Genomic DNA, 25,499 nt, shown 5'->3' on the forward strand with positions numbered 1-25,499 from the left:
CTTTGATGAGCAGCAACAAATTCGAGAAAAAACAAAATTGCTAGACCAGTAAATACCCTATACCCAGGTCTAAAGTTCGATTGCAAATATGTGCTGTTAGTTGGTTTCGACTTTCTGATTAGGCAAACAATCCATCCTGAACTAGTCGAACATTTAGAAATCTAATTGGATTCCATCTGCTTTTGTTGTACGAGAGCCTACACATCAACATAGTCTTGGTCTACCTTTTAGATTTCCGAATATAATCTCTGAATCTAAAAATAATTCTTTAGAAAGAGACTTTCATCAACATACAAAAAGAGTATTAAGCCTAATCAACTCTCTGTATATTAATTCAAATAATTTAATAATAACACAAAAAAACTATTCTCTCAACTCTTCAAGATCTTACCTAGACACTACCTCAATTGATATAAAATATTTAAAAATTGTTAATAATTATAATTCCCAATTGGAATTAAAAATAAATATATTGTCGTTTTTTCAGTTAAATTATAAAATTCTTAAAGATATTATAATGAATATAATTGTAATTATCTTAAAGATAATATAATTATTATGCTGATAAATACTGTGAACATCTGATATATAAATATCGTGTCAAGTCTTCTGTCTGTTGCCTACATTTCTACAGCATCTATTATACCCATAATTTGGCAACTTTACTGGGTATACGAAATACCGAACAAGGTATTGCACTCGTACATCTGATCCAATGGCCGAACAACCGGCGAATTCCTTAGTCTCTGTAGAAAATAAAACACAACTTGGCAAAGCTAAGCAGCGACCGGCACCAGAGGCAGCCTATCAAAGCGAATCATTAATCTATGTATAATACAATTTTTGTTGTCCGGCTGCCAGACACAGTCGTGCCCATCCCAGCCTGGAGCTGTGTCTGTTTCGCATCCAGACTTTTCTTTTTGCTGCATATATATATACGTATATATATATGGCCCGTGACTGATAACCGAGCGCCTTTGACAGCTCAGCTTGGCTGACTACTTCAACTATTATCAACAAGCAGAGCGACCTATAATATACATATATATACAAATATATATATATATATATATATATATGCATATGTATATGTGTCTACTTGTAGTCACCGCTGCCGCCAGTCGCTACTGAACTCCGGGATTCAGATACTGATAAGAAGCGGGACAGTCGACGCTGTCGCCGCGCTCGGCGATATGATTGTTTGCCAAGCTGAAAGTGAGCTGATCAACAAATATGGGGTCTATGATGAGTGTTCCTATTAAAACTAGAGAATACTCGAACAGCACATACCCTAACGAAAATAAATAAAGGTGTCGCATTACATAATATTTTTGTTAGCTTTGTTTTAACAAGTGGTATAGACCTTATGGTAGGTTAGGTTGCTTTGCTGCCATTCAAATAATCGCATACCAGGTGAATACCAACTGAATATTAACTCAACCGAACTTGTTTTTATTAGTTCATTTAAGTTAATATTCAGTTGGTATTCACCGATAAACTATTTATATTAAGATATAAACATGTATTTTAAATATTAAAAAAAATTTTTTTTAATAGCAAATTAATCTTTAAAATAATAATTGCAGTAAGGAATAAAAAAATGGTAGCAAATCATCTGACAATTTCATCTAGACGTAAGTTAGGGTATTCAGGCGTGACTAACTGAATCAGACTACAACTCTATTTCTCTCTCCCTCTCTCTCTCTCTCCGTGCCTCTCTTTAATCTTAAATCTCCATTTGAGGTCTTATGCACGACTTCAAAATGTACACAGAGCTAATTTGCGCCGTCTTATCAAAATGATTTAAGCTCTGTATTGTTTTGAAATTCTTTAAATGGAAAGTGTAATATATTTACGTTTACCCATGTCAGGAGTTAAGTCATACATGTTTATATGCATAGTCATGGGAGGCTCGACTGGAACTGGTCTCGAATTTAGTCTAAAAAAAAAAGCTGTTGGAGACGTAAAAGATTTTGCATAATATTTTTTTGTCTATACTTTTGAATACATAATATTAAAATATATTTAAGTATTTATGGAACTCTGAGTACAATATCTACTACAAAAATTCTTTGGTCAAAATATATTTATTGCTTCTTTTACCAACCTAACTTAAAAAGTTAATCACGGTAGTTATTCATATTTACCCATATATTAAATATTGAAACATACTGTAAAAATTACTTAAAATAATATAATGAAAGATTTGAGTAGCCCAGTTTCATGTGATATGGTACAACTTAAAAACAAATAGCTTTATAAATTTTAAACCGATTTAAAAAAATTAAGTTTCTATAACTAAAGAAACACAAGTAGCGCATAAGGCAACGACTTTAAAAGCCATTTATCAAATAAAATAACTTGAAAAAAAAGTCTAGACTATTTTAATTCTAATTCTAATTTCGAAAAGATTTCAATATGCTCATGCGTAGAAAAACATTAATTTGCGCTTCAAAATCAAAAGTTAAATATATTAAAAAAATACGTTATAATAATTCGCAATTCGCAATAAGATAAAGCTCTGCTTTCTCCTTCGATTCGTAGAACACACCCAAAGTTTTTTTTTCTCGCCAAAATGCGTAGGTAAATCTGAAGTACAGTCGCGATAATCGCGCTGAAAATATAAAAATAAAAGAATGAAAATAAATAAAAACAAAGTGCCTCAAATGATTGTATGCTATTCATGTTGTTGTTTATGTGCGACACTTTATATGTACATATGTATGACAGCCATTAAACAATTAGAACTGTGTGTATGTATATATGCACACAAATTTGTACACGTATATATAAATGTGTATATGTATATATGGTACCAGAAGATTGATAAGAACAGAGTAGATCGACTGCGCATGCCCCATTGGCAATCGGTTGGGTGGCACGAGAACAAGGCGATCCGAGCCGAGCCGAGCCGTAATCGGCGTAAATTGTTAACAATTTTGCTAAGGCAACAGCGACAGCGACAACAACAACAACTCGAACAACAACTAGAAGAACAACAACAATGGTTATAATATTTAATAAACTTTATGTGCTCGCTGTGCGGCTCGGACAGAGCCAAACGAACGGCGATCGGCACCGGCAACGGCGGCTGCTGCTGTTGTCGCTGACGTTGACGTTGACGTTCACGTTAACGTTGACAGCGACGCTGACGTTGACTGCGACGCGGACGGCTGCGTCGTTGTCGTTGCTGAGTCGCCGCCCGACGTTGACTTCTATATCTACAACAAATAATATTAAGACAGTTAGTACGTGCTGAGAACATTATTTGAGGTTTAGTCAGTGTTTCGCACTGGGCGGTTATAATACATAGAGCAGAGCACCGAGAGACTAGCCGGTGTTAGACCGAAAGAAAGCGCCGTGTTGTGCCGGTCGGGATCGAGCGAACTAACAGAATATATATACATACATATTATACATATGTTTGGCAAGTTGCCTAGCCAGCCAACCTATAAGAAATAATAAATGGGAATTTACCGATTAGCATAACGTCAACGCAAAGGACTGTGATAAGCAAATAGAATAATATTAAACCACACAAAACCCTAATTGATTTGCATTATTTATTTATGTGGTGCAACTCGTTAACCCACCCAAACCACCTCCTATATATATATATATAGACACTCAAATATATCGTTGGAAACATTTGCCGCTGGCTTTTGAGTGTCGTCTTCGCTATTTTCAATTTTAATTTGTGCAAATATTGAACTTTACTTAAGTGTGTGCGTGTGTGTGCGCGTGTGCGTGTATAAAAAATAAATATAAAATATACAACAACAAATATGCGCCAACAGCAATTTGTGAGAAAATAAATTTGCACCAAGTGTGAAGGATTTTCAAATATTTGCCCATTGTCGCGTCTTCAATCTGTACGAGGAAATCAGCCAGGTGCATTATAACTATTTTCCGTACTATTATCGAGGAATCCAACTAACTCAATGTACGCCTCAATGTTGCCCAATTTGTTAAATATGAAAACCGAAAGTTTAACAAATTCGGGCTACGACGATGCATTCCTATTGGAGGAGAATATACTACAAATGATGGGTGAGTTGAGCTCGAGAACTTCTAAGAATTTATAATACTCTCTCTTGAGTAATTGAGTGTCACTTGGGCAATTGTAATCAGGTTCAATCATCTAATCGTATATAGCTTTTATTGTGCAACGTCGTCGAGTTTTCGATATAACTTATCATAGGTAACACATACATACATATATATCCAGCTGTATATCTCAGATTTTATATCCACGTATGTGTATATGGGCCAATAGACTTCATGGTTAGCTTGTTTATGCTTATCTACGCATACCCATGAAAGAATATCATTTGTAATTTAAAAGTTAAACTTGTGGAGTCATTATTACCCGGGAAATGAACAAAGCTGCAATTTTTGAAATGCATGTTACTATATAAATTTATGATTTATTGAAATGCCAAATATCATGAGATTTAAAGATTTTAAAGTTGTAGGGAATATGGTAAATAAAGCCATAAACAATTAAGAAACTAAATTTCTGATCCGATTTTCTTCCTCGTAATCGCCTTTCTGTAGCATACTTTTGGCATAACGAAATTTGTTTTTGTTTAACACCTGGTGGGTGCAGCTGAACTTTACTTATCTTTGCCAAAAAACACATATTTTAATAAGAAAGAACAGTTAACATACTATCGGTCTGCCGTAGATTAAACGCAACTGCAGACATACATATAGCAAATGTACAATACAATGCCCCAATAATCGAAAATTGATCTAACCCAAGTTTCATTAGGATAGATTAAAAACTGTGTACATGGAAACAGGCAGACAAATGGACTATATTAATTCAGCTATTGATGCAGATCACAAATACACATTCCTGATAAGGTTATTAGACAGATTTAATACCCTAGGTAAACTTTTAAAAATATACATATTATGCAGTACCTCAACAAAACAAAAAGTTAAAAACTGAGCTTAAATTCTATTGCAGCATGGTTATGTTACACGCAAATTAAATGTAACATTTAAATTTAGTTTGAAAGAGTATTTTAGCTTCGTTGTTGAGCAACTAATTATGCTTCTATCATTAATTTCTTGTTTTTGGCTGTTTTTTTGCGATTTGCTTGCGTACATTCGCTTCGTTCTGATAAGATACATTTTAATGGAGCGGTTTTTGACATGAAATCCAAAAATAACTGATGTATTTGCTTTAAGCACACGCCAAATCACGCGATCTATAAAAATTCACTTTTGGCTATTATATAAAAAAATTACCTCGGGCCCCCGTGTCCAACTATGCAAAACGCTGTCGCGCCCTCTACTAAAATTGTAAACCATATCTGGGAATAATAAACATGTATTTGTACACTTTATGATCCCCATACAAATTTTATCATAGTTCTTTTTTTGCTTAACCCCCCTGTGATAAAGCCAGCTTTATTGCAGCGCTTATCAGAGATTAGGCCTTGCATTTACATATAAGCTCTTCTTCAGCGATTAGATTTTGTTCACGGCAACCATATAAAGAGAAAGCCAGCAACAAGAATTATGATTTTATGTTCTTTTGAGCCCAGGTATGTGGCATCAGGTGTTTATTTGGGTCTGAAAGTGAAAATGGGACTGAAAACATTATAAATATTCATTTGCACAATATTGCGAGCTCCATTAAAAATGCATTTGCAAATAAAAACAACAAAAACACATTAAACAACAATTAACAGCAAATAATTGAGAATGGATTGCATTATGCCGTGTCACAACGGTATCTACATTTATCTAGACTAAACTTAGTTAACATGAAAACGATATTACGTAAAATGGAAATATTAAATACCTGAATGCTCTACAAATGTGCAATTAATTGTATATTGTATATTTAATTAATATTAAAAATATTTACATTTTTTTTGACATTTTACAAGAGTCTAGTTTTCGAGTTATTTGTCTCTAGCTAAGTTTTTTGAGAGTATCTTTGAGTATTTCGACTGTAGAGTCAGAGTATCTCAGCTTTAATTGATCTTTTATGGCTTTATTATTTTGTTTTCATTGGCATTTCACACACGAATGCTTTAATTAATTATTAATTGCATCCATAACAAATTCGAATGCGTCAAATTATTGATGCGCTCCCCTCCTCCAGACTGCGGGGTATCGGATACTCGTTCGTAATCACAACGACTCCCGCCCAACAACTATTTTAACTGCACGTGTTGCTTGTACGTACTCGAAGTTAATTTCTTGTAATTATTCAGCTACCTAATAAAATAATCAATAGGTTGGCTCTTTGCAGTGATCCAACCGGAAATACTAGATATGTCTACACACATAGATACACAGTTACACAGATACACACGCACACTTCACTAAAATGGCGCATTTAAGCAGTTAAAAGTGAGGGGCACTTGAACTTGAGACATACTCGAAAAACTAGCGTAATTACTAGTTGATAACATAAGAATAAAAGTAAAAATCGCAAAGCCCTACACTTGGGGAGGCTCCATAATTAAAAGTGATAACGATTGGAAAAAGCAATGCCAAAAGTCTTTGAATCAGGAGCAAAAATAAGTTCTTGCTTACTGGTCAATCAGACACACTGGAAATGGACATATGATAAGCTTTCTCATAAGTATCTGAAATGTACACGGCGAGAAAAGCAATAAGGGTTTGTTTAAAAGAAGAAGTGACGAAAGAATAACTTGCTTTTAAGATTGAAAAAACAAATCAAAATCGCATTCGCAAGTTGTGCTCATGAGCTTTTGATGCTGTCAATAATTTGGACATATACTCTAAATAATACTCTTAAATGCCAAAATCATATTTTAAGATAAATAACCTCTTAAAAAGAACAAAAATACATTACAGAAAAGCTATGTATAAAAGGTAGTTTCAGCACTTGTATCTTATACAAATAATTATTTTACAAATATATAATAATATATTACAAATTAATTAAATATTACACTGTTAATTTGTTTTGCAGTGTACGGCTTGAGTTTTGGCTTAAAACAGTAAAACTCTACTAGCACCAATATTTGTACACAATTTGCGCTTCACGTGAACATTTTCGCGCAGTGTACTGAATGAAGATTTCGATTTAAATTCATTAAAAAAATATATGTCAACTTTTAAAAAACTGACGTATATCTTTCGAATATATGTTATATTTTGCTCAGTATACTCTTTTTTTTTTTTACTGAAACACGTTTTTAATTTACACTCATGAAATCGAAGTAGTAAATCTTTTCTAATTAAGCATATCATCAAAAAATAGTTAATAGCTAAGAAGCAAATCGATAGCAAACGAAATTTGAACTTTGCATTCTAATCTTATTGACTGCAAATCTATTTTTGGGGTAGGTCCAGTCAAAAATGTTCACCCCCAGACGATTTTTGGCTTATCATACTGAGAATTCGATTCTGGTTTTTGGGGCAATCATCGTGACTAGCCAAAGCATGATGAAGTCGATCACATAATCGTGGCCTGTTTAATAAAACGTGGCTTTAAAGGTGTTGGCCATAAAAAGATGATGCTGTTCTGAGATACAGTATAGCTTATGAGGAGGCTGGGCTTAATGGAAAAGCTTATTAGTTTATACGAGCAGCTGATTGCTGAGACAAGTCAAGTTCTAAGTGTCGCCGTCATTGGCAGCGCAGTCAAGGCAAAGACGTTATTTAATTGCACACAGCCTCTGTTTGGAGATACAAATGTATCTGAAACACGTTAGCGCCCAATTAAAAACACAAGACACTAAGACTATAGCAGACATAGTTAATGGAAATTACACTTGACGAGGTATTTTTTGCTGGTTTTTACTTACGAGGCGCCAGGTCACACACGTAAAGATACATATACAGATGCAGCTACAGATACAGATACAGATACAGATACAGATACAGATACAGATACAGATACAATAGCCTGCTTACATATCGTTATAGAAGTTATTAAAAAAAAGCAGCAAATGCTGTATGATTGGTCCAGCTTATTGTGCCAGCCGCTTTGACTTTTTGTTAATAACAATTTAATTGAGACGCTTTTAGCATTTTAATTATAGACAATATGCGCGCAATTATTAGTCATAAAGATAATGATAATTTCAATATAAAAAGTTGATTCTTACATTTGAACTACGTCAACTAATTGGTTCAAGTCCGCTTAAAAAATATTTTAATTTTAAAAGACAAAATTGCAATGCAAATATCGGTCAGATATACATATATAATATATATATGTGTACAACAGCTGAGGAGCAAGTGCAACTGTTCGTATTTGCTTTTCGGAACCGCTCGCTAAACGATCCGATATTTTAATTACCTGTAAGAATGAGCGCATCGGTAATTCCTCGCTTGACCACAGGCATTTCCCTAGTGTACTCTATTTAAATATTTGTCGGTTAAGCCCTTTCACAGTGACATGTTGTGATTTCAATATATTTACAAATCTGAAATATCTTTGATCGGCCGATCGTCATGGGGTCTCTCGCAATATATGTATATATATATTAACAACAATTTCTAATGTTTAGCACAAATAAGCGCCCCACGGGTTTTCGGCATTTTTGCAGTTCATCTAAGATAATATACAAGTAAATAATATGACACAAAATCTTGTTGACAAAGAGGTGACAATGACGTGATAGGGCCCTTCGCATGGGATCTAATAAAATATCGGAATATACGCCGGACAGGGTCTGGGCAAATGTACACATACGGATGAGCTCAACTTAATCTTTGCATTTGCAGTGGGATTCACCGATATGGTTCTGTTTGGACATTAAACACTATGATAATGTAAGACAATTCGATTTGGAATGTTTGTTTTCTTTTGTCATCCTACGCATCAGCATCTTTTTATAGATAGACTCATGGGGTCTGTAAGTTCAAGGTTGTTTTACATTTTCACAGCTTAAATAACATCATCAGCTATTTAAAATAATAATTTTCTGGATGGAGATAGGTGATACTCTTAGTCCTGTATCTCTCAAATATATTTTATATCTTACAGATATTTTTGTATTTGGCAAATACTTTCGTATCTCGCTGGTTCTTTCTTATCACACAGATAATTTTTTATTCCACGGATTATTGTGTATCTCAAAGTTAGATTCGTATCTTTAAGATACTTTTGTATCTCAAAGATACTTTTGTATCTCACAGATACTTTTGTATCTCTAAGATACTTTGGTATCTCATTGACTCACGAAACCGTTAATATGGTTTCCAAATACAAGAAACATAAATATTTAATTGGAGGATGGAAACGAACTAATAAAATTATTTTTTTATTATTTTACCCCTGCTCTAGCTCCTGAATACCCTATTTTAAATATAGTCAGCCGTCTTATGAATTGAGCTATGATTTATTATACCTCCAAATGAGCCGGTCTTAGCTAATTGCTTAGCTTATTATTCCGTTAATTGTGCATGTTATATGGTTTTAAATAGATTTTAGGAATTGTACGCAACAGTTTTTAATTTATTCAAAATTGTAATTTTTTATAGCAATGCTCGTGGCTGTTCTAATGAATTTTTAAACAGCTCTATCAGCTATATAATTCACTATTTTTTTAGATGCAGCACCTTGCCAATTAGCCTGCTGACCTATGTATGTAGATGCTATGCAATGCCTGGCTGTAAAGCGATTACAACATTTCCCAGTTAATGGGCCAATAAAAAAACATATATTTGAAAATATATAAATTCTTACTAATTGACAAAACAAAACTCAGTCGTAATATTTTGGGTAATAATTGAAAAAAAGCTGCTCAACGAACTGAGAACGATCCTGAATAAATCCTATTATTAGATAGTTGGTAGTTATACAACACTGGTAATACAACACTGCAGTTAATAGAGGCGGATTTCAACAGAGTGTTGCCAGGTCGTTGTTTCTGACCCCAACTAAATTGCATCAGGCTAACCCTATCATGTACAGGCAACGTGGGCGGGCGTTGACTAGCTCGATACTGCCTGATAATAGCACTTGGGCTGGGGATATATAGAGTTTCTAGGCTTTACCTTGCAATTGGAAACGTTTTCCTCTTTCGATTTATTACGCATACCCAATGAATTTGATCTTTGGCACGCAATTCCCAATGAATTGAACAAAAACAGCGAATTGTATCGTTGACTCACTTTTATTTGTATATTATATACACATATGTATATATATATTTGTATAATCGCTATCAATTGACAGCCCAAACATGCTACGGTTCGTGCCCATTAAGCCCATGTGCAATTTCTGTGCCCCAATATATTCAGTTGATTCGATTTTAAATCGAGCATTTTGCGTCGCACTCGATTGTCTCAGTCGCCGCAGTCGCAGTTATCAGCGTTGGCATTAGGCACGTTATTGAAATGTCGTCGCCGTTGCGGCGATAACAGCTTTCAATAGTTGGCTGGGGGTTATGCGGGGTTACGCGGGGTTCAAACCGGCCAGATTGCTGGCCTGCTATGAAATTACATATGTAGCTAATGTCAGTTGTTTTCATTGTTATTGTTGTTCTGGATGGAATAAAACAAAAACAATACAAAAGGCTAAGCAATAATTGAAGTTGATGTTGAAATGGATTTTTGTTTTGTTCTATTATACACATCAGTGCCAACTGTATTTAATCATATGAGTAATATAGATGCATATATAAATATATACATTGTTTCGTAATTTTACACACTTGCGCCTTGATACACTAATCTATTCTTTACAGATTTACTATAAATATATAAAGTATACTTCGATTTATAAAGGTCTTAAATATTCTTCGAGAAGAAAACAGGTTTACTCCGTAACTCCATATCTTAATACTATTTACTGTATCTCTTGGAGCTCCAGCAGTATTATTGATCATAGTATTTATAGTCTGTCTCATTAAATACTTGTACTTGTTTTATGGGTGATTAACTGATAATTGATACAACCTTAGTAATTATATTTACATATATTTACCTATTAATTCGTATGTATTAGAAACATAAAAAGTGCTAACAAGAGCTTATTATATTGAAAGATATACACAACAGATAATGACGAAAATTAAATATTTGCTTATATAAAACATGATGACAAAATCAACAATAGCAAGTCTTAGTTTGGAACTTAATATTTATTAACTAAGCTCTCGTGATCTATTCGATAACTTGAACAAAATCATCAGGCAAAATTTAAATTATACACTTATTATATCACATAAACGTTTCAAAAAATATTGTTTTATCTATAAAAAAAAATAATGCAGGGAATTGATTTGATAATTAGTTTACCTCTTTTAAATATTCTCACATTAAAGTTAACTGGTTTTTCTTGTTATTCTTTCTCATATACATAACACGATGATATTATGTCCAAGTACCTTAAACAAATATGTTATCAGTGTAAAATGACACATATGATATGTAGATACTTTTATCAGTTTCCACTGAACATATTTATAGCATTGACATTGACTTTCCGCTCAAATACATGCATACTCGTTAATGTAGGGACTAAGGCAAAAACTATGTTTTTGCATCAACTATTCACTTAAATTTGATAAAAATGAATGATTGTTGATAAGAGTTGTACAAAAATATATGAATTTATGTTGTGCCTGGTAATGACTACGAATTCAATGAATAATTATAATAATACGGGTAGTTCCCACAGATTTTTATGATATATGCATACATTTTACTGAACTGTACCTTGTCATGTTATACTTATTCGCATGCTAGATGTTTTATACGAATTGGCATTTTCATAGATCTCTCTTTTAGAATTTCAAATAAATATGTTCAAATTTATATTTAGGAACAAAACCAAAAAACAAATTAGCTAAAAATAAAATCCAAATTACGTAGTTCGTGCAAAGTTTGCTTTCGGGCAGTCGCAACAAACAAATACACAATATATAGTATCCACCTCTCGAAAAATCAAACAAATCTATATCTGTGTATGTGCCAAGCTTTATGTATATGTTGAAAGATTTGGATTGAGGTACATCTATTATGTACTGCGTATGTTTATATTTTGTTGGGCATATGGAATAAAAACTTAATTAATTTCAAATTGTTTAATATTGACAACTTGTGAAATAATCTCTCGGAACAAAATCATAAACCGAAAGTATTTGGAACCCTATAAAATGTCTATAAAAATCAACATCTCTGACTTTAATGAGTTTCATTTAAATACCAGATTACAGAACATATGTACATATGTACATATATATCAAATAATAACAGAATAATAACGCTCATTTAAAAAATTCGAAATCGTCTTTTAATATTTTATAAAATCATCATAAGCTGAATATGCAACCGTACATTTTTAATAGAACCTCTCTATAAATATTAAAGTTCGCGCTACAATAAACTCAAAAATACAAAAACAAACGCACACGCGCCTAAAATTTAGCTAAATACATATATACATATATATATATATCTAGATACATATCTATACTAAGTTTTCATTTTTTGTTAGTGTATTTCGGGGGCTCGACCCGATCGCCGTATAGGTAAATATAAAATGAACAGACTAGAGCTTTATAAAGTAATAAATACATCCGCTTCATTCTACGCCAACAACAACATTGTGTATCACTTGTTGCGCTTATCAGCGACACTCGAATGAGCTTTTTTATGGATTGTCAATAAAAAGTATTTGCGAAAAATGCAAAACAAAATAGAAAAAAATTTGAAATAGAAATTGAAAAAAAAAGCGTTGAGGGGTGAGCATTGTTAATCTCAGATTACGAATCGATATGGACAACAACAACAACAACAAGAATCTATAACAAGAACCTAATAAGAAAACCTGCAGCAACAATAACAACAAAAACAACAACAAATTCTCGTTTTGCAAAACTAACGGTGACGCAGCATATCAAAAAAATTGAACTCTAACGATGACGCTGCACAAATCTATGCGCCCCACTGAATCGCCAGCGAGAATTGACAACAACGAGTTGGCAACTCTCTCAGACAACGACAGACACACCGAGCGAGCGAGCTTTATGGCAAAACTAAAGTAATTTATAGCACCACAATAAAAGAATTTCTTTCTTTTTTTTGGATAAATAAAAGCACAAAAAAACGCAAAACAAAAACCAAGATAAAAAATGTTAATAACAAAATTTGTTTTTGACTTTTCATTCTCTTTAGCGCTCATCCTCTGAAATCTACCTTGAAAATTAGGAGTATTTGCACTATTTTCTCTTTCAAGTGCAATCTTTAAGTATTTTTTTGCAACTACAAATTGCAATTAGCGATTGAGTGGGTTAGTGGGTGGGTTAGTTCTGGCTAAGCGTGAAAAAGGTGTTAATTGGAAGTGTCTCTCGAATGATGTAATTAATGTCTGCGAGTTTGTTGAACTAAAGTGTTAAAGTGTGTATTTAGTAATTACCGAATGTATATTAGATAAATGAGTGCTAATTAGTGATATACACATATCTCGATCTATACTAATTGTTGAATCATAGTGATAAATTTAAAAGCTGCAATTCATTTTTATTTATAAATAGATATTTTAATCCTACGCTCAATAATATAAGATTAACATGTAAATACATTTTAATATATTTATTAATTTATTTTATTTCTGATACGGATTTGTTGACAGTTGTGACTAATTAAAATTTATTACGTTAATTTTATAAGCAACCCAATAATCTTTAGTGCGATTAAAATAATCGGTTATATTAAAATTCTATACCATAGATATTATAGACTTATAACATGTTCATGGTAACATTTAAATTGGGTATATACACTTAATGAAAAATGTTCTGGTCTTGTTTTTTCATAAATTTTGTTTTGTTTTTTCATAATATTCCACAGTCCCCAATGCATACATTAAAATAATAGGCGACTTTTTGTTTTTGTTTTTATTATAGCAGCTTTTCTTTGTGTTGTTCTGGTTCTGTTTCTCTGTGTCTATCTCTCGCCTTCACACACACAAGCCCATAGAGAATTCTCAATTTGGAGCCGGCTTTTTTTATATTTATTTGTTTATGTGCTTGCCTTCCCGCTTGCTTTTGCTTGCGTTGTCTTCAAAATTAATGCCTTACCTATGTATGTATGTGTGAGCGTGTCGCTGTCTCTCTTCTCTTCAAACATGCATTCGTGTGCGCTCCAAGTCTGGTTTTGAGCACTCTCTGAGAGCGCCACACAGCGACAAAAATATGTACATATGCAAACACAGTGAATTGATTTAAGCGTCGATTAACGCACACAGTCACTCACACACACGAATAGAGACAGAGACACAGAGCGAAAGCCGAAACATACGATATGGATATGGGGCAGCGGCACTGGCGGTGCGAGCAGCGACAGCGACCGCAGCAGAGGCTTGGCACTGAGTGCACGGTCAGCCAGCTAGGCAGCCAGCCAGCGCGCTCAGTGAAAAATTTCGTGTCGTCTCGTCGCTGCGTGTTTTCATTAATCAGTAGCACTAAAATGGTGCGCAAGTCCGGTAGAGTTAAAATTCCTACTAGTCGCGACGTTGGCAGTATTCTGTTGCGCGGCAGCAAGGGGGGTGCCAGTGGTGGGCGTGTTAACGATGAGGAGGCAATGGTCAGGCGACAGCACCAAAGGCAACGGCGACATATACGACGGGACAGCAGCGCCAGCAATTCAGCCTCAAGTGATGGTGTGTGTTCATGTGTGTGTGTGTGTGCCTGCGTGTATGTGTGTTTTCTTTTTGCTATTTGTGTTATTGCGCGATTTGTTGCCATTTTAATTTATAGTATTTACCTTGTGTCTGTTTTTCTGGTACACACTTATATAAAAATGTTTGCTTTATAAATATTTTTGAGTAGCTTAAAAAGTCTAAGATCAGTTCCCTTCAAACTGCGCAATTCGAATACTGCATTTTGCGCATGCAATGAAAGTGAAGCTCTAACAAACTGTGAAAAATAATTTGTGGTCTATCCAAACTCTAAGCGTTGTTGTTCAACTGCGTGTACATACCTGCATATTGGTCAGTGCTTGTCCAACTGCTATTTTTGTGCTGCAATATTGTTATTTTAATATTTGGTATACAGCATTACAACACTAAATATAAATATGTACATACATAGGTATGAGTATACGCATGTATATACAAATGTTTTCATATTTGTTTTTTTTTTTGAGCGACAGATATTTGACCAGTGCTTTTAAAACTACACATACGCTTATTGCATTTGTTTATTTGTATTTGTGATGTTTAAGCTGTAAGCTGTTAAACATTTATTTATTTAAACTATTTATTTATTTGGTGCGGTTTTTTATAATTTTACCTGCTTTCTCTCCTGTACAGAATCGGCGGAAAGTCAACTAATGCATGCGGAGGCGCTGCCTGTGGGTCATCCCGCTGGCTCGCCGATTGGCAATGCCCTCAGTCCCAATGGCGTTGGGCTCGGCCTTAGCAACAGCAGCAATCAGAGCAGCGAGAATTTTACGCTCTGCAATGGCAACAGCAACGCCAGCAACAACAACAATAACAACAACATGTACTCACCTAACAATAACAACAACAACAATGGCAGCAACAGCCAACAGCAGCAGCAGCAACAACAGCAACAACAGCAGCAGCAACAGCAGCAACAACAACAACAGCAGCAGCAGCAGCAACAACAACAACAACAACAACAGCAATCGCCCACAGTATGCGCAATTTGTGGGGATCGGGCAACGGGCAAGCATTATGGCGCCTCCAGCTGCGACGGCTGCAAAGGCTTCTTCAGGCGCAGCGTGCGCAAAAATCATCAGTATACTTGCAGGTGAGTGTAGCTACAAGACATCCTCAATGAAGCCATCTATAAGTCTGCCCCCACACAGATTCTCGCGCAACTGCGTCGTGGACAAGGATAAGCGCAATCAATGTCGCTATTGTCGTCTGCGCAAATGTTTCAAGGCGGGCATGAAAAAGGAGGCGGTTCAAAATGAACGCGATCGGATTAGCTGCCGACGCACCTCCAACGATGATCCCGATCCGGGCAATGGTTTATCTGTTGTCTCGCTGGTCAAAGCGGAGAATGAATCACGCCAGTCGAAGGCTGGAGCCGCCATGGAGCCCAACATAAATGAGGATCTCTCGACGAAACAATTTGCCAGCATCAACGATGTGTGCGAGTCCATGAAACAGCAGCTGCTCACCCTAGTCGAGTGGGCCAAACAGATACCGGCCTTCAATGAACTTCAGCTGGACGATCAGGTGGCGCTGCTGCGCGCCCATGCGGGTGAACATTTGCTGTTGGGCCTCTCGCGTCGCTCCATGCATCTGAAGGATGTGCTGCTGCTCAGCAATAACTGTGTCATCACCAGGCATTGTCCAGGTAAGACAAAACCCAATAAGCTTGTTCGTTTCCCTAGCTTATTCTCTCTCTCTCTCTCCCTCTCTTATCTACCTCCAATCGCAGATCCACATGTCTCGCCCAATTTGGATATATCGCGTATTGGAGCGCGCATCATTGATGAACTGGTGGTTGTTATGAAGGATGTTGGCATCGATGATACCGAATTTGCCTGCATTAAGGCATTGGTCTTCTTTGATCCCAGTAAGTGGAGTTTTTAAGTATATTAACAGCTGCCAGATCAACAGATTTCCATAAAGAGACCGAAGTTTTGCATTCATATTACGACTGTAGACTGAATTTCTCGAAACCGGTTAAACGCGACTGAGTTTTTTGCATAGATCTCAACAACGTTCGAATAATAAACTTAGGCTTTTTTGGGTCATCTTCTGATAGCGGCAATGGACTTTCAAAAATCGGTTAAACATTAATTTTTTTCACTTTCGCTTATTTTCTATTCTTAAAGGGGGATTTTACGAAACCCAGTCTTTAATTTTACAATATGAACATCTATCAGACAGACAATCAAACTTAACTAATTTGCTTGCTTAATTGTAGATGCCAAGGGCCTCAATGAGCCGCATCGCATCAAATCCTTGCGCCATCAGATACTCAACAATCTGGAGGATTACATTTCAGACCGACAATATGAGTCGCGTGGTCGCTTTGGCGAGATCCTGCTCATCCTGCCGGTGCTGCAGTCGATTACCTGGCAGATGATCGAACAAATACAATTTGCCAAAATCTTTGGTGTGGCGCACATCGACTCGCTGCTGCAGGAGATGCTGCTGGGTGGTAAGTGGAAGCCATAATCAAATTACAACGGTTGATTAAATATATTCTTGACTGCCAACAGGTGAGCTGGCGGACAATTCGCTGCCGCTGTCGCCGCCCAATCAGTCCAACGACTACCAAAGTCCTACGCATGTCGGCAATCTGGATGGCAGCCAGGTGAGCTCCACACTGGACACTTTGGCCACAGCCAGCAGTGGCTCGCATGGCCTGGATCTGGACGTGCAGCATATACAGGCGCTCATCGAAGCCAACAATGCGGAGGATACATTCCGCGCCTATGCGGCCAGCAACGCGGCAACGGCTGCCGCTGCCGTTGCTGCTGCCACGCCCTCGGCTGCAGTAACGCCCCCATTAAGCAGCGCCGCCTGCAGTCCCAAGTCACAGGAGAACGTCTACATGGATGCAACGGCGGCCCGTCAATACAATGTGCAGCACAAGAGTCAGCTAATGCACAGTCCGCAGAGAGTGCATCCCTACCAAAGAGTGGCCTCATCGCCGGTCGATGCCGGCCTGGGCATGCGCAATCCGGCTGATATAACGCTTAACGAATACAATCGCAGCGAGGGCAGCAGCGCTGACGAGATGTTGCGTCGCACGCCCCTTAAAATACGCGCGCCGGAACTGCTGACGCCCACCTATGTGATGGGTGTGTAGCCCTAAATCCAAATATATACAATATCTGCAACTAATCTGTGTCTATTCTCATTTTCAGAGCCATGTCGCATGACGCTCAAACAGGAGCCCGAAACGGGCTATTAACTGGTGCAATAATCTTAGATACACACATACACTACTCTACTATCCTACCCTACTGTCTCCTCCCCATCACACCTCTACAGGCCCCGTCTTGCTAGCTGCTAAGTGCTAAAAAAATCAAAACACAAAAACTTACTTAATTGTTATTGCCTTGAACTTTTTGATACCGTTTTTATTAGACTTTAAGTAGGTATTTTGGAAATTGTTGCTTAATTTGTAAAACACGCAATTGCAATCTATTTTTATATTTTCTTATGATTTTTTTTGAGCTGAAATGAAAAAGAAAATCAAGTCAAAGGATTTGCTCTAAAGTTTATACTAAACATAGCACGTACTGTTGTCAGTTTGTTGGTTATCTTTATTATACATATTATGCAGATATATGTATATATATGCAATACTTTGTTTTAGGTTAGGGTGTTGTTTAGTAGTATAAAATATATAAGTACGTTTAAACGATAGTTGATGAAAAATTGAAGAACTATTTTTATATGAATATATATACTGTATGTATAAAATACAAAATAATTTAAAGTGGCTGAGTGAATAAAAAAAACAAGAGAAAACAAGTATTGTACACAAATTTTAAAAACTATCGTTTTTATGTGATTAAACTATTAATTTTATACTTTGGTTTATATGAGATAACATTTTCTCTTTATAACGAAATGTTGATTACACTTGTTTGAATCACGAAACAGTCGCGCGCAAGTTACCGCAATTAACATTTATTAATATATCGAAATAAGAACTGTTCATTTATCGATATTAATCTAAATCTTAACATTTAAAGAGAGGAGCAAACAAGTAACATATCGATATAAAGTTCGACTATCGATGATTTGACACAGAACTCTCAGCTGACGAACAGCCCAGCACTATTATTTAATGTCATTTCATTTTTCGTTGTGCGCAATAAAGTGGGCTGCTAGCAGACAAGAAAAGCAAATAATATCTGCTAAAGCAGAAACAGAAGCTTGTAAAAATTGCTAAAACTTGTAAATTTTGTTAACAATTTATAACTCCTTATAAAATACAAAAATAATCTACAAAATACATAGTGCAAAAGGCAAAGGCTAGACAAAATAGCGAATCAAATATGTTTGGCCATAAATTCATAATATGCACCGCATTGCTCCTGTTGAGCAGCTCTGGTGAGTAAACCTAAAACTAACCCCCAGTCCGCGTGACGCCCGCGAAAACCTGTGCAACTCTTTGTTCAATTTACTTTTTGCTTGTTCATCGCAATTTAATTTCTATTTTGTTTTTTTTTTCGCCTATTGGTGTCTCTCTTGCACGCACGTAACCCGTTCGTCGGGCTGATGTTAGCTGTTTTTGTGGTTTTATATACAAGGGCTGATGAAAAACAACATAACTAAATCGCATGTAGAATAATTAATACTTATTAAGCGTATATATGTGGTTTTGTGTATGTATATGCGTTTGTGTATTTTGCAGCGCATCGACATTTATCTGGTTTTAGTGTGACACTCTTTTTTCTTGCGGTTTGTGCAGTGTAGGACAAAGTGCTAAAGTAAAATCTAACAAGATGGTGGCTTAGTACCGCTGCAACAAAGGCGAGCACAAAGGCAAAAGCAAATTGCAGCCAGAGCGCTGCTACAGCTTGTCTCCACTTTATGCACACACACACACATATTTGCTGATGCATATGTTTGCTTGTATTGTATGCTGCGCTTATCTAACCCAACAAGAACAACTAGAACGTCGGTGGGTCCGTTCTACCTGCATAGAGTATGAGAAACGCAAATGGCAGATAAAGCAATTTGATTTGAAGAAAGGTCTTAGCTCTGTCTGCCGCCAGCAGCAATATCCACCCGCCCCGCATTGCCCCGCCGCATTACACACATCTACACTAACATGCAGGCATATTCAATTTCTCACTTCTGTCTGGCTCTCTGTCCGCTGTGCTCTGTGCCTACACTTTGCCGTCTTCTTTTGTGCCAGGCATCAACTATTTAATTATATTTGATTCACAACAGCGTTTAAATTGTTATTTATTTAACTTACTCGTTTGCCCGAGGCGCAACCGCCCCTCTAGATATCCCCCTTATCAGTTTGCCATATGCAGGCATATTTGTGATATCATGTAGCAGACGGACTTTGGTAATCCCCTCCAGCTAATTGTTGATTGTTTATAGAACTGAGCACAGTTGATGATCTGTCATTATTTTTCTACCCTACCCATTGAAAACGCTTAAATGGGGTATATAGTTTTTTATTTTCTTTTAGATTCAAACTGATTTCTGAATAATTATCCTTAAAGAAAGTTATCCTAATAAACCAAAAAAAAAATGTTTTCCATGTATTACATTTAAAATTTAGCGGCTTATTAAGACCAATTTGATTTCCAAATGGCAGCAGAATTAAATAATCTAATTTTTATTAATTTTTGTTGAACCCTTTCGAACCGACTCGAACTGTGCTCTGTGCATATATAATATACCATTAAATCGCTTCACTAGCTTTGCCTCTTAATTTATAGTACTGAGTGTGTATTTGTATTGTTCGTATCAGTTTAGTCTATATTGTATTTATATTTCAATTCTCTACGACTAAACTAACTCTTCGTATTTGCATTCCGCAAACAAAGACGCAGAAAGTGGCCCATTATTGTAGATTATATATATAAATATTTGTATATTCAAGTATTTAGTTTCAACTGCGGACAAATCAAAATACATTTGTTTCATACGACGCGAATTTCGCAGATAAGATTTGTCACGCATACTTGAATATTTACTCGAACACAGTTGCCAATACTAGTTGCATTGCAAAAAATGATCGATTAGGGTGTAAATGGATGCATATATATATTTTCGTTAAACCACAAAATGGAATGAACTAACCGGGGTAGATATATAACTAGGGTAGATAGAAAATATAAAGTCATATAAAATAATAAAGGTATATATTGCTTCAGATTATGTGTTCTAAGTGATTTTAACTACTAAAGATCATTAAGTTTAGTAATAAAATGTCTAAATGATTTCAAAAAATCCATTGCTAAAGATGTTTATTCTAAGTACAAAATTATCAAGCTAACTTTAATACTATTAACCTAAGATTATATATATTTATTTCCTATCGTAAGCCTGTCGGTCTGTCTGTTTCTATTCCAAATTCTTTTCGTTTTGGAACTATCTTGAAGAAACGTGGAATGTATCCAATTGCCATTAGAATAATTAATTTACTTTTCTGTGCTCAGTTTAGTAAATTGCCTTAGCTAAGTTAACTTTTTCATTTTGCTGCACTTTTCCATAAAAATGTTGCACAGTGGGAGTAAAAGCTTGAAGAAAAATAGAAGAGGAATTTCTTTTCAACTTTAATTAGAGGCTCGTCTTACACACAGTACTCTCGCATGCCCATGGCCAATAAATCTTATTAGCTGGTGCAGTTTCCCGGAATTTTCCAGTGACGCCTGAAAATTGAATGGCCTGTCTGTCTGTCTGTCTGTCTGACGGCCGCATTTGTTTCGCTGGGCTTGTCTGGTTATTTGCTGTTTGCTGCCGCTTAACTTGCATTTAAAGGTCATCTCTGGGCCGTGTTGAAGTGGCATTGAACTAGAACGCTGGGCACGGACAGGCGGATCGGGGCGTGACCGCAACCAGCTGAAATGTATCTGTGAGTGGCTGAGTGAATGTGTGTGTGTGTGTGTGTGTGTGTGTGTGTATGTGTATGGGGGGAGAGTGTCTAGGGAGAGGGCAAATAAGTACCCATGCCTTGCCTAGAAGAACAAACACAAAGTGTTTATAATATATTTAAGCCGCGTTGAGTCATTAACAAGCTGGCAAAAGGCAACAATATTTAAAGCGAAATTTGTTGTTGACGATTTGTGCAAAATGTAACTTTATTGATAAAAACTGTGCAATGGCAACAAACAAAACATTTTCAGCCTGTTTTACTCTGCTCAAATAGAGAAGACGACTATATTCCTACAGTCACAAACCCAATAATCAAGAATACCCTTCGGCTGATTTAACCGTCTATCAAAGTGTGTACAGAGTATGGCTCAGTCGTTCGCTCCCGACAGCTGCATTATATTTGAGCGCTACTGGGGCGATTTCAGTAGAGTTTTATCGCTAGGAATGCGGCAATCAGTTGGATTTGTCCTTGGAAATTCATGTACTGCCCTTTTTTTCTGGAAAAGGGGCGTGGGAAGGAGTACAAAGGTCGAGTTGTAACCCTTTTTCTCCATTGGACAATAATCGCATTAACTTAATTTATGTCATTTGATGCCACCTTCGCACCCTCCCGCGGATCCCCTTGCCCCTCATCATTGGTCAACGCAACGTTTTCTGGTTATTTGGTTATCAGTTGTCGACTGTGCAAATATTTATATTATTCATCATTATGACTCAGGCAGCGCTCACAGCTGGGGCAGGCAGCCCGAAAGCCAAGAGGACTGATACAATATAATGAAATACAAAGCGCAAGCGAAATAATGTTATTCATTGCAACATGATAATTATATTAAAGTTGACGAATCTGTATGAATTGGACGGACGGATAGAAAGCGCAGTTAGCTTTGTTTTCCATTTTGTTCAAAGCATATAAATGGATATGTGTGTGTGTTTTAATTTAATTATACGTTTGTATATTTCCATAGTTATTAGCAGATATCGTGTTTGAGCTTATATGCAAATATACTTTGGCATAAAAAATAGGGGGGAATATATATATTATAAGATAAATATATTTCTATATACGTATGTATATAGACAAACCTTTTAAACTAGAGAGCTTTGTGTATGTTCGTATTTTGGATCCTTTTTGAATATCATTGACACATTGTTAATAGTATCTCTCACATATAAAATGAACATAATACGATAGGAAATAATCCTCTAGGTTGGTGATCGTGAAAGTGAAAATAGTACAACTTAAGTTAGAAGTCATTAATTACATTATCACACTCTCTAATTTTAGTTCCTTTATTCTTAGTAAAGCCTCTTTCAAAAGCTACTAAAACAATATTTCGTACAACTACGAAGACTTCTTCGACTCCCTGAAGAGCATAATGAAAAGAAGCTTCAAAGTAATTAAATTATAATTTATATGCTCGTAAAACGGTTCAATAATGCTTTAAAAAAGGTTATAATAGAAAGAATGTTAAGAGCGTGAAGGTTTAATATTCATTCTAACCTGGCGAAGTACATATTTACACAAAGATAAGAGTTGTTAAGAGACTGTTAAACTATAAACAGCTTTAAAACGCGCCTATTGTTTCCTTCTTACAGCTTTCTCGCAGCTTTTAAGCCTTAAATCGGCAGAATTTCCCGAGGTGAAAGATCCACTTCAATCGAGCGATTCGACTTCCTCAACCCCTGCTGCGATCAGCAGCACGACTACCAAGCCTAAGCCAACCAGCTCGAGCACTTCAACAACAACAACCACCACAACCACTACAACAACAACAACCACTGTGGCACCAACAACCAGCACAGAGGCACCGGTAACCACCACACCTGCTCCAGTGCCGACCACCACGCATAAGCCACAACCGTATCCAGCACCAACTGTGGGCTCATGGAACTGCTCTTGCATTATGCTCAACATGGCAGCTCAGCTGAACTTCACCTATGAGACCAAGAGTGAGTCCTGGTTTAAGGCTGTCAAAGTATCGAATATTAACTTCTTTTGTTTCTCTAACACATCGCAGGCGGCAACATGACCAGTGGATTGTACAATGTGCCCAGCAACGCTTCTGTGGATCATTGTTTTTGCGACAGCCAGACCACGCAGTCCATGCAGCTTAGCTGGAATTCCAGCATCTCACCAGAATCGTTGGTCCTCCAACTGGAGAGCAAGAACAAATCCATTGCACTCACCATGATCAAAGTCAGCATGATGGTGCCTACAGAGGACTTCCCTGATGCTAAGGGTAAGTGGTTATAGTATGGACCGTTTTTTACACGTTCTTGGCAAATTGTTGGCAGTTGTGACAAAGTTGATGAGTTACCAATGCCTGTCGAAAAGTGGTCAGACTGTCTCAAAATTGTGCGGCAAATTGGCACTTAAAGAGCGGTGCAGGAAATATAAAACCAGCTAGTTCTAGATCTTTTCAGGCAAACAACCTGATGTAAACACAGTAGAGTAGAATGCATTTCTTAGTTATGATAATTGATATGCACATATTTAACAAGCTTTTACAAGTAGATGGATGCATCTCTGATATAAAGTTTGTGCCAAGTCAAGTCCGTCTGTCTAAACGCATCGATTACCAAGCTAGTTTAAAGATTTTTGTTCATTTGTCTGATAACGCCCTTATTTGATATGATGTCTCGTATACACATAACAAGATGTCTTGGACGTTGCAAACTCCCTACAAATACGTAAAAAGGGAACTTACCAGGCAAATCTAAGTAGTTGCCACCTCCGCCGAGCAGGATCTTTTAACATGAGCATGAGAAAACGAAATTGAGTAAAACTGCATTTTAAACTGTGTGATAAATTGACCAAGAGTGTGCTCTAAACGGTCCCAAGAGGTTTATTCATATTGTTAAATATTATTATCGTAATTTCGCTATGTAGAGAATCAGACCGTTCAGTTGATCCACAACAGCCCGAACACGGACTTCAAGACGCCCGAGAAGATGTCTTACCACTGCACACGCGTCCAGATGTTTAACATGTCGGAGACAATCAGCAACAATGTGACCATTGGCACCCTCAGCGTCAGCCATGTGCAGGTGGAGGCGTTCCGTAGTGCAAATGCCACTGGGTTCTCCACGGTGCACGACTGCGACAGCTCGGAGAACTCCGATGTGGTGCCCATTGCCGTAGGCATTGCCCTGGCCGCCTTGATTCTGGTCGTGCTCATATCGTATCTATGTGCGCGTCGTCGCTCCATTTCGCGTGGCTACGTGAGCTTCTAAGCAAAAAGAGGGCAAGGAAAGCTACAGAGCGAGAAGGCAGAGAGGGAGAGGGGAAGAGAGAGAGAGAGAGAGCGAAAGCATATTGTGCAGATAGGAACGGAATATAGGAATGTCCAGGCAGTTGGCTGTAGTATGCGGGAGTGATTTAGTGCGTTGTAATCTGAGAGAGTTGTAAGATTGATTTTGTAATTGGCAGGCACTGTACGAAAGAGAGAAGGAAATTAGACACTTGTTGTGTAACATACATATATAATTTGTAAACGGTCCTTATAACTAATTGGTTTTGTTTTGTTTCTCGTCCAAATTGATTACGCGCGCATAGCTGAGAGCAAAAGTTAAATGAAAAATATCAAGCAATTGAAAATCTGTCTGTATGTGTGAACGTGGCATTCTTATACTTATCTTACTTTACTATCCAAATATCAAATGGAATCGTTTTTTATCACATTTGCGACACAAACAATTTAATTCACAATACGCATATTTAAAAAGAAAATACATTTTATGAACGTGTCAACGGTGAAAGCGAGCGAACAGAAAAATATACGACCCTGAGGCAGGTAACGGTTATTACGTAAATGACAACAACAGCAACAAACGAGAGGATAGTAGCATTTTAAATAAAAATATATATTGATTTTAAATTGTAAACAGTAAATTAGTAAACAGCAACAAATTATGTATTATTTGCCACTTTTTGCGTAATAAACGATAAACCAAAATAGTTTCTAATTGGACGACCATTAACCAA

The 25,499-nt window shown here is 36.5% G+C and overlaps 2 protein-coding genes across 7 annotated transcripts in view; both read left to right on the top strand.

Annotated features, from left to right (window-relative positions):
* The window catches only part of Hnf4 (Hepatocyte nuclear factor 4), a 30,346-nt gene extending 11,415 nt beyond the window's left edge, over window positions 1-18,931 (top strand). The window contains exons 1-7 of one of the 6 annotated variants that reach the window (XM_064690829.1): window positions 3,773-4,050; window positions 15,266-15,728; window positions 15,787-16,283; window positions 16,368-16,505; window positions 16,860-17,096; window positions 17,158-17,742; window positions 17,809-18,931. In XM_064690829.1, coding sequence (XP_064546899.1) covers window positions 3,942-4,050; window positions 15,266-15,728; window positions 15,787-16,283; window positions 16,368-16,505; window positions 16,860-17,096; window positions 17,158-17,742; window positions 17,809-17,855 — 2,076 coding nt within the window. In that variant the 5' untranslated portion in view covers window positions 3,773-3,941 and the 3' untranslated portion in view covers window positions 17,856-18,931. Of the gene's footprint in view, window positions 1-3,757; window positions 4,051-14,377; window positions 14,615-15,265; window positions 15,729-15,786; window positions 16,506-16,859; window positions 17,097-17,157; window positions 17,743-17,808 lie in introns of those variants that run through there. The other 5 variants (XM_064690826.1, XM_064690830.1, XM_064690827.1 and 2 more) reach the window with 5 other exon arrangements.
* On the top strand, window positions 18,785-25,472 carry Lamp1. The gene is made up of 4 exons (XM_064690833.1): window positions 18,785-19,006; window positions 23,111-23,464; window positions 23,533-23,754; window positions 24,405-25,472. Exons 1-4 carry the CDS (start codon window positions 18,952-18,954, stop codon window positions 24,746-24,748), a joined length of 975 nt encoding a protein of 324 aa, XP_064546903.1. The 5' UTR covers window positions 18,785-18,951; the 3' UTR covers window positions 24,749-25,472.
* The last annotated feature ends 27 nt before the right edge of the window (window positions 25,473-25,499 follow it).

Source organism: Drosophila montana, unplaced genomic scaffold, assembly GCF_035044405.1.
Source record: "Drosophila montana isolate Dmon_TW-CO22-7 unplaced genomic scaffold, ASM3504440v1 contig_3286_1, whole genome shotgun sequence".
NCBI classification, from domain to species: domain Eukaryota; kingdom Metazoa; phylum Arthropoda; class Insecta; order Diptera; family Drosophilidae; genus Drosophila; species Drosophila montana.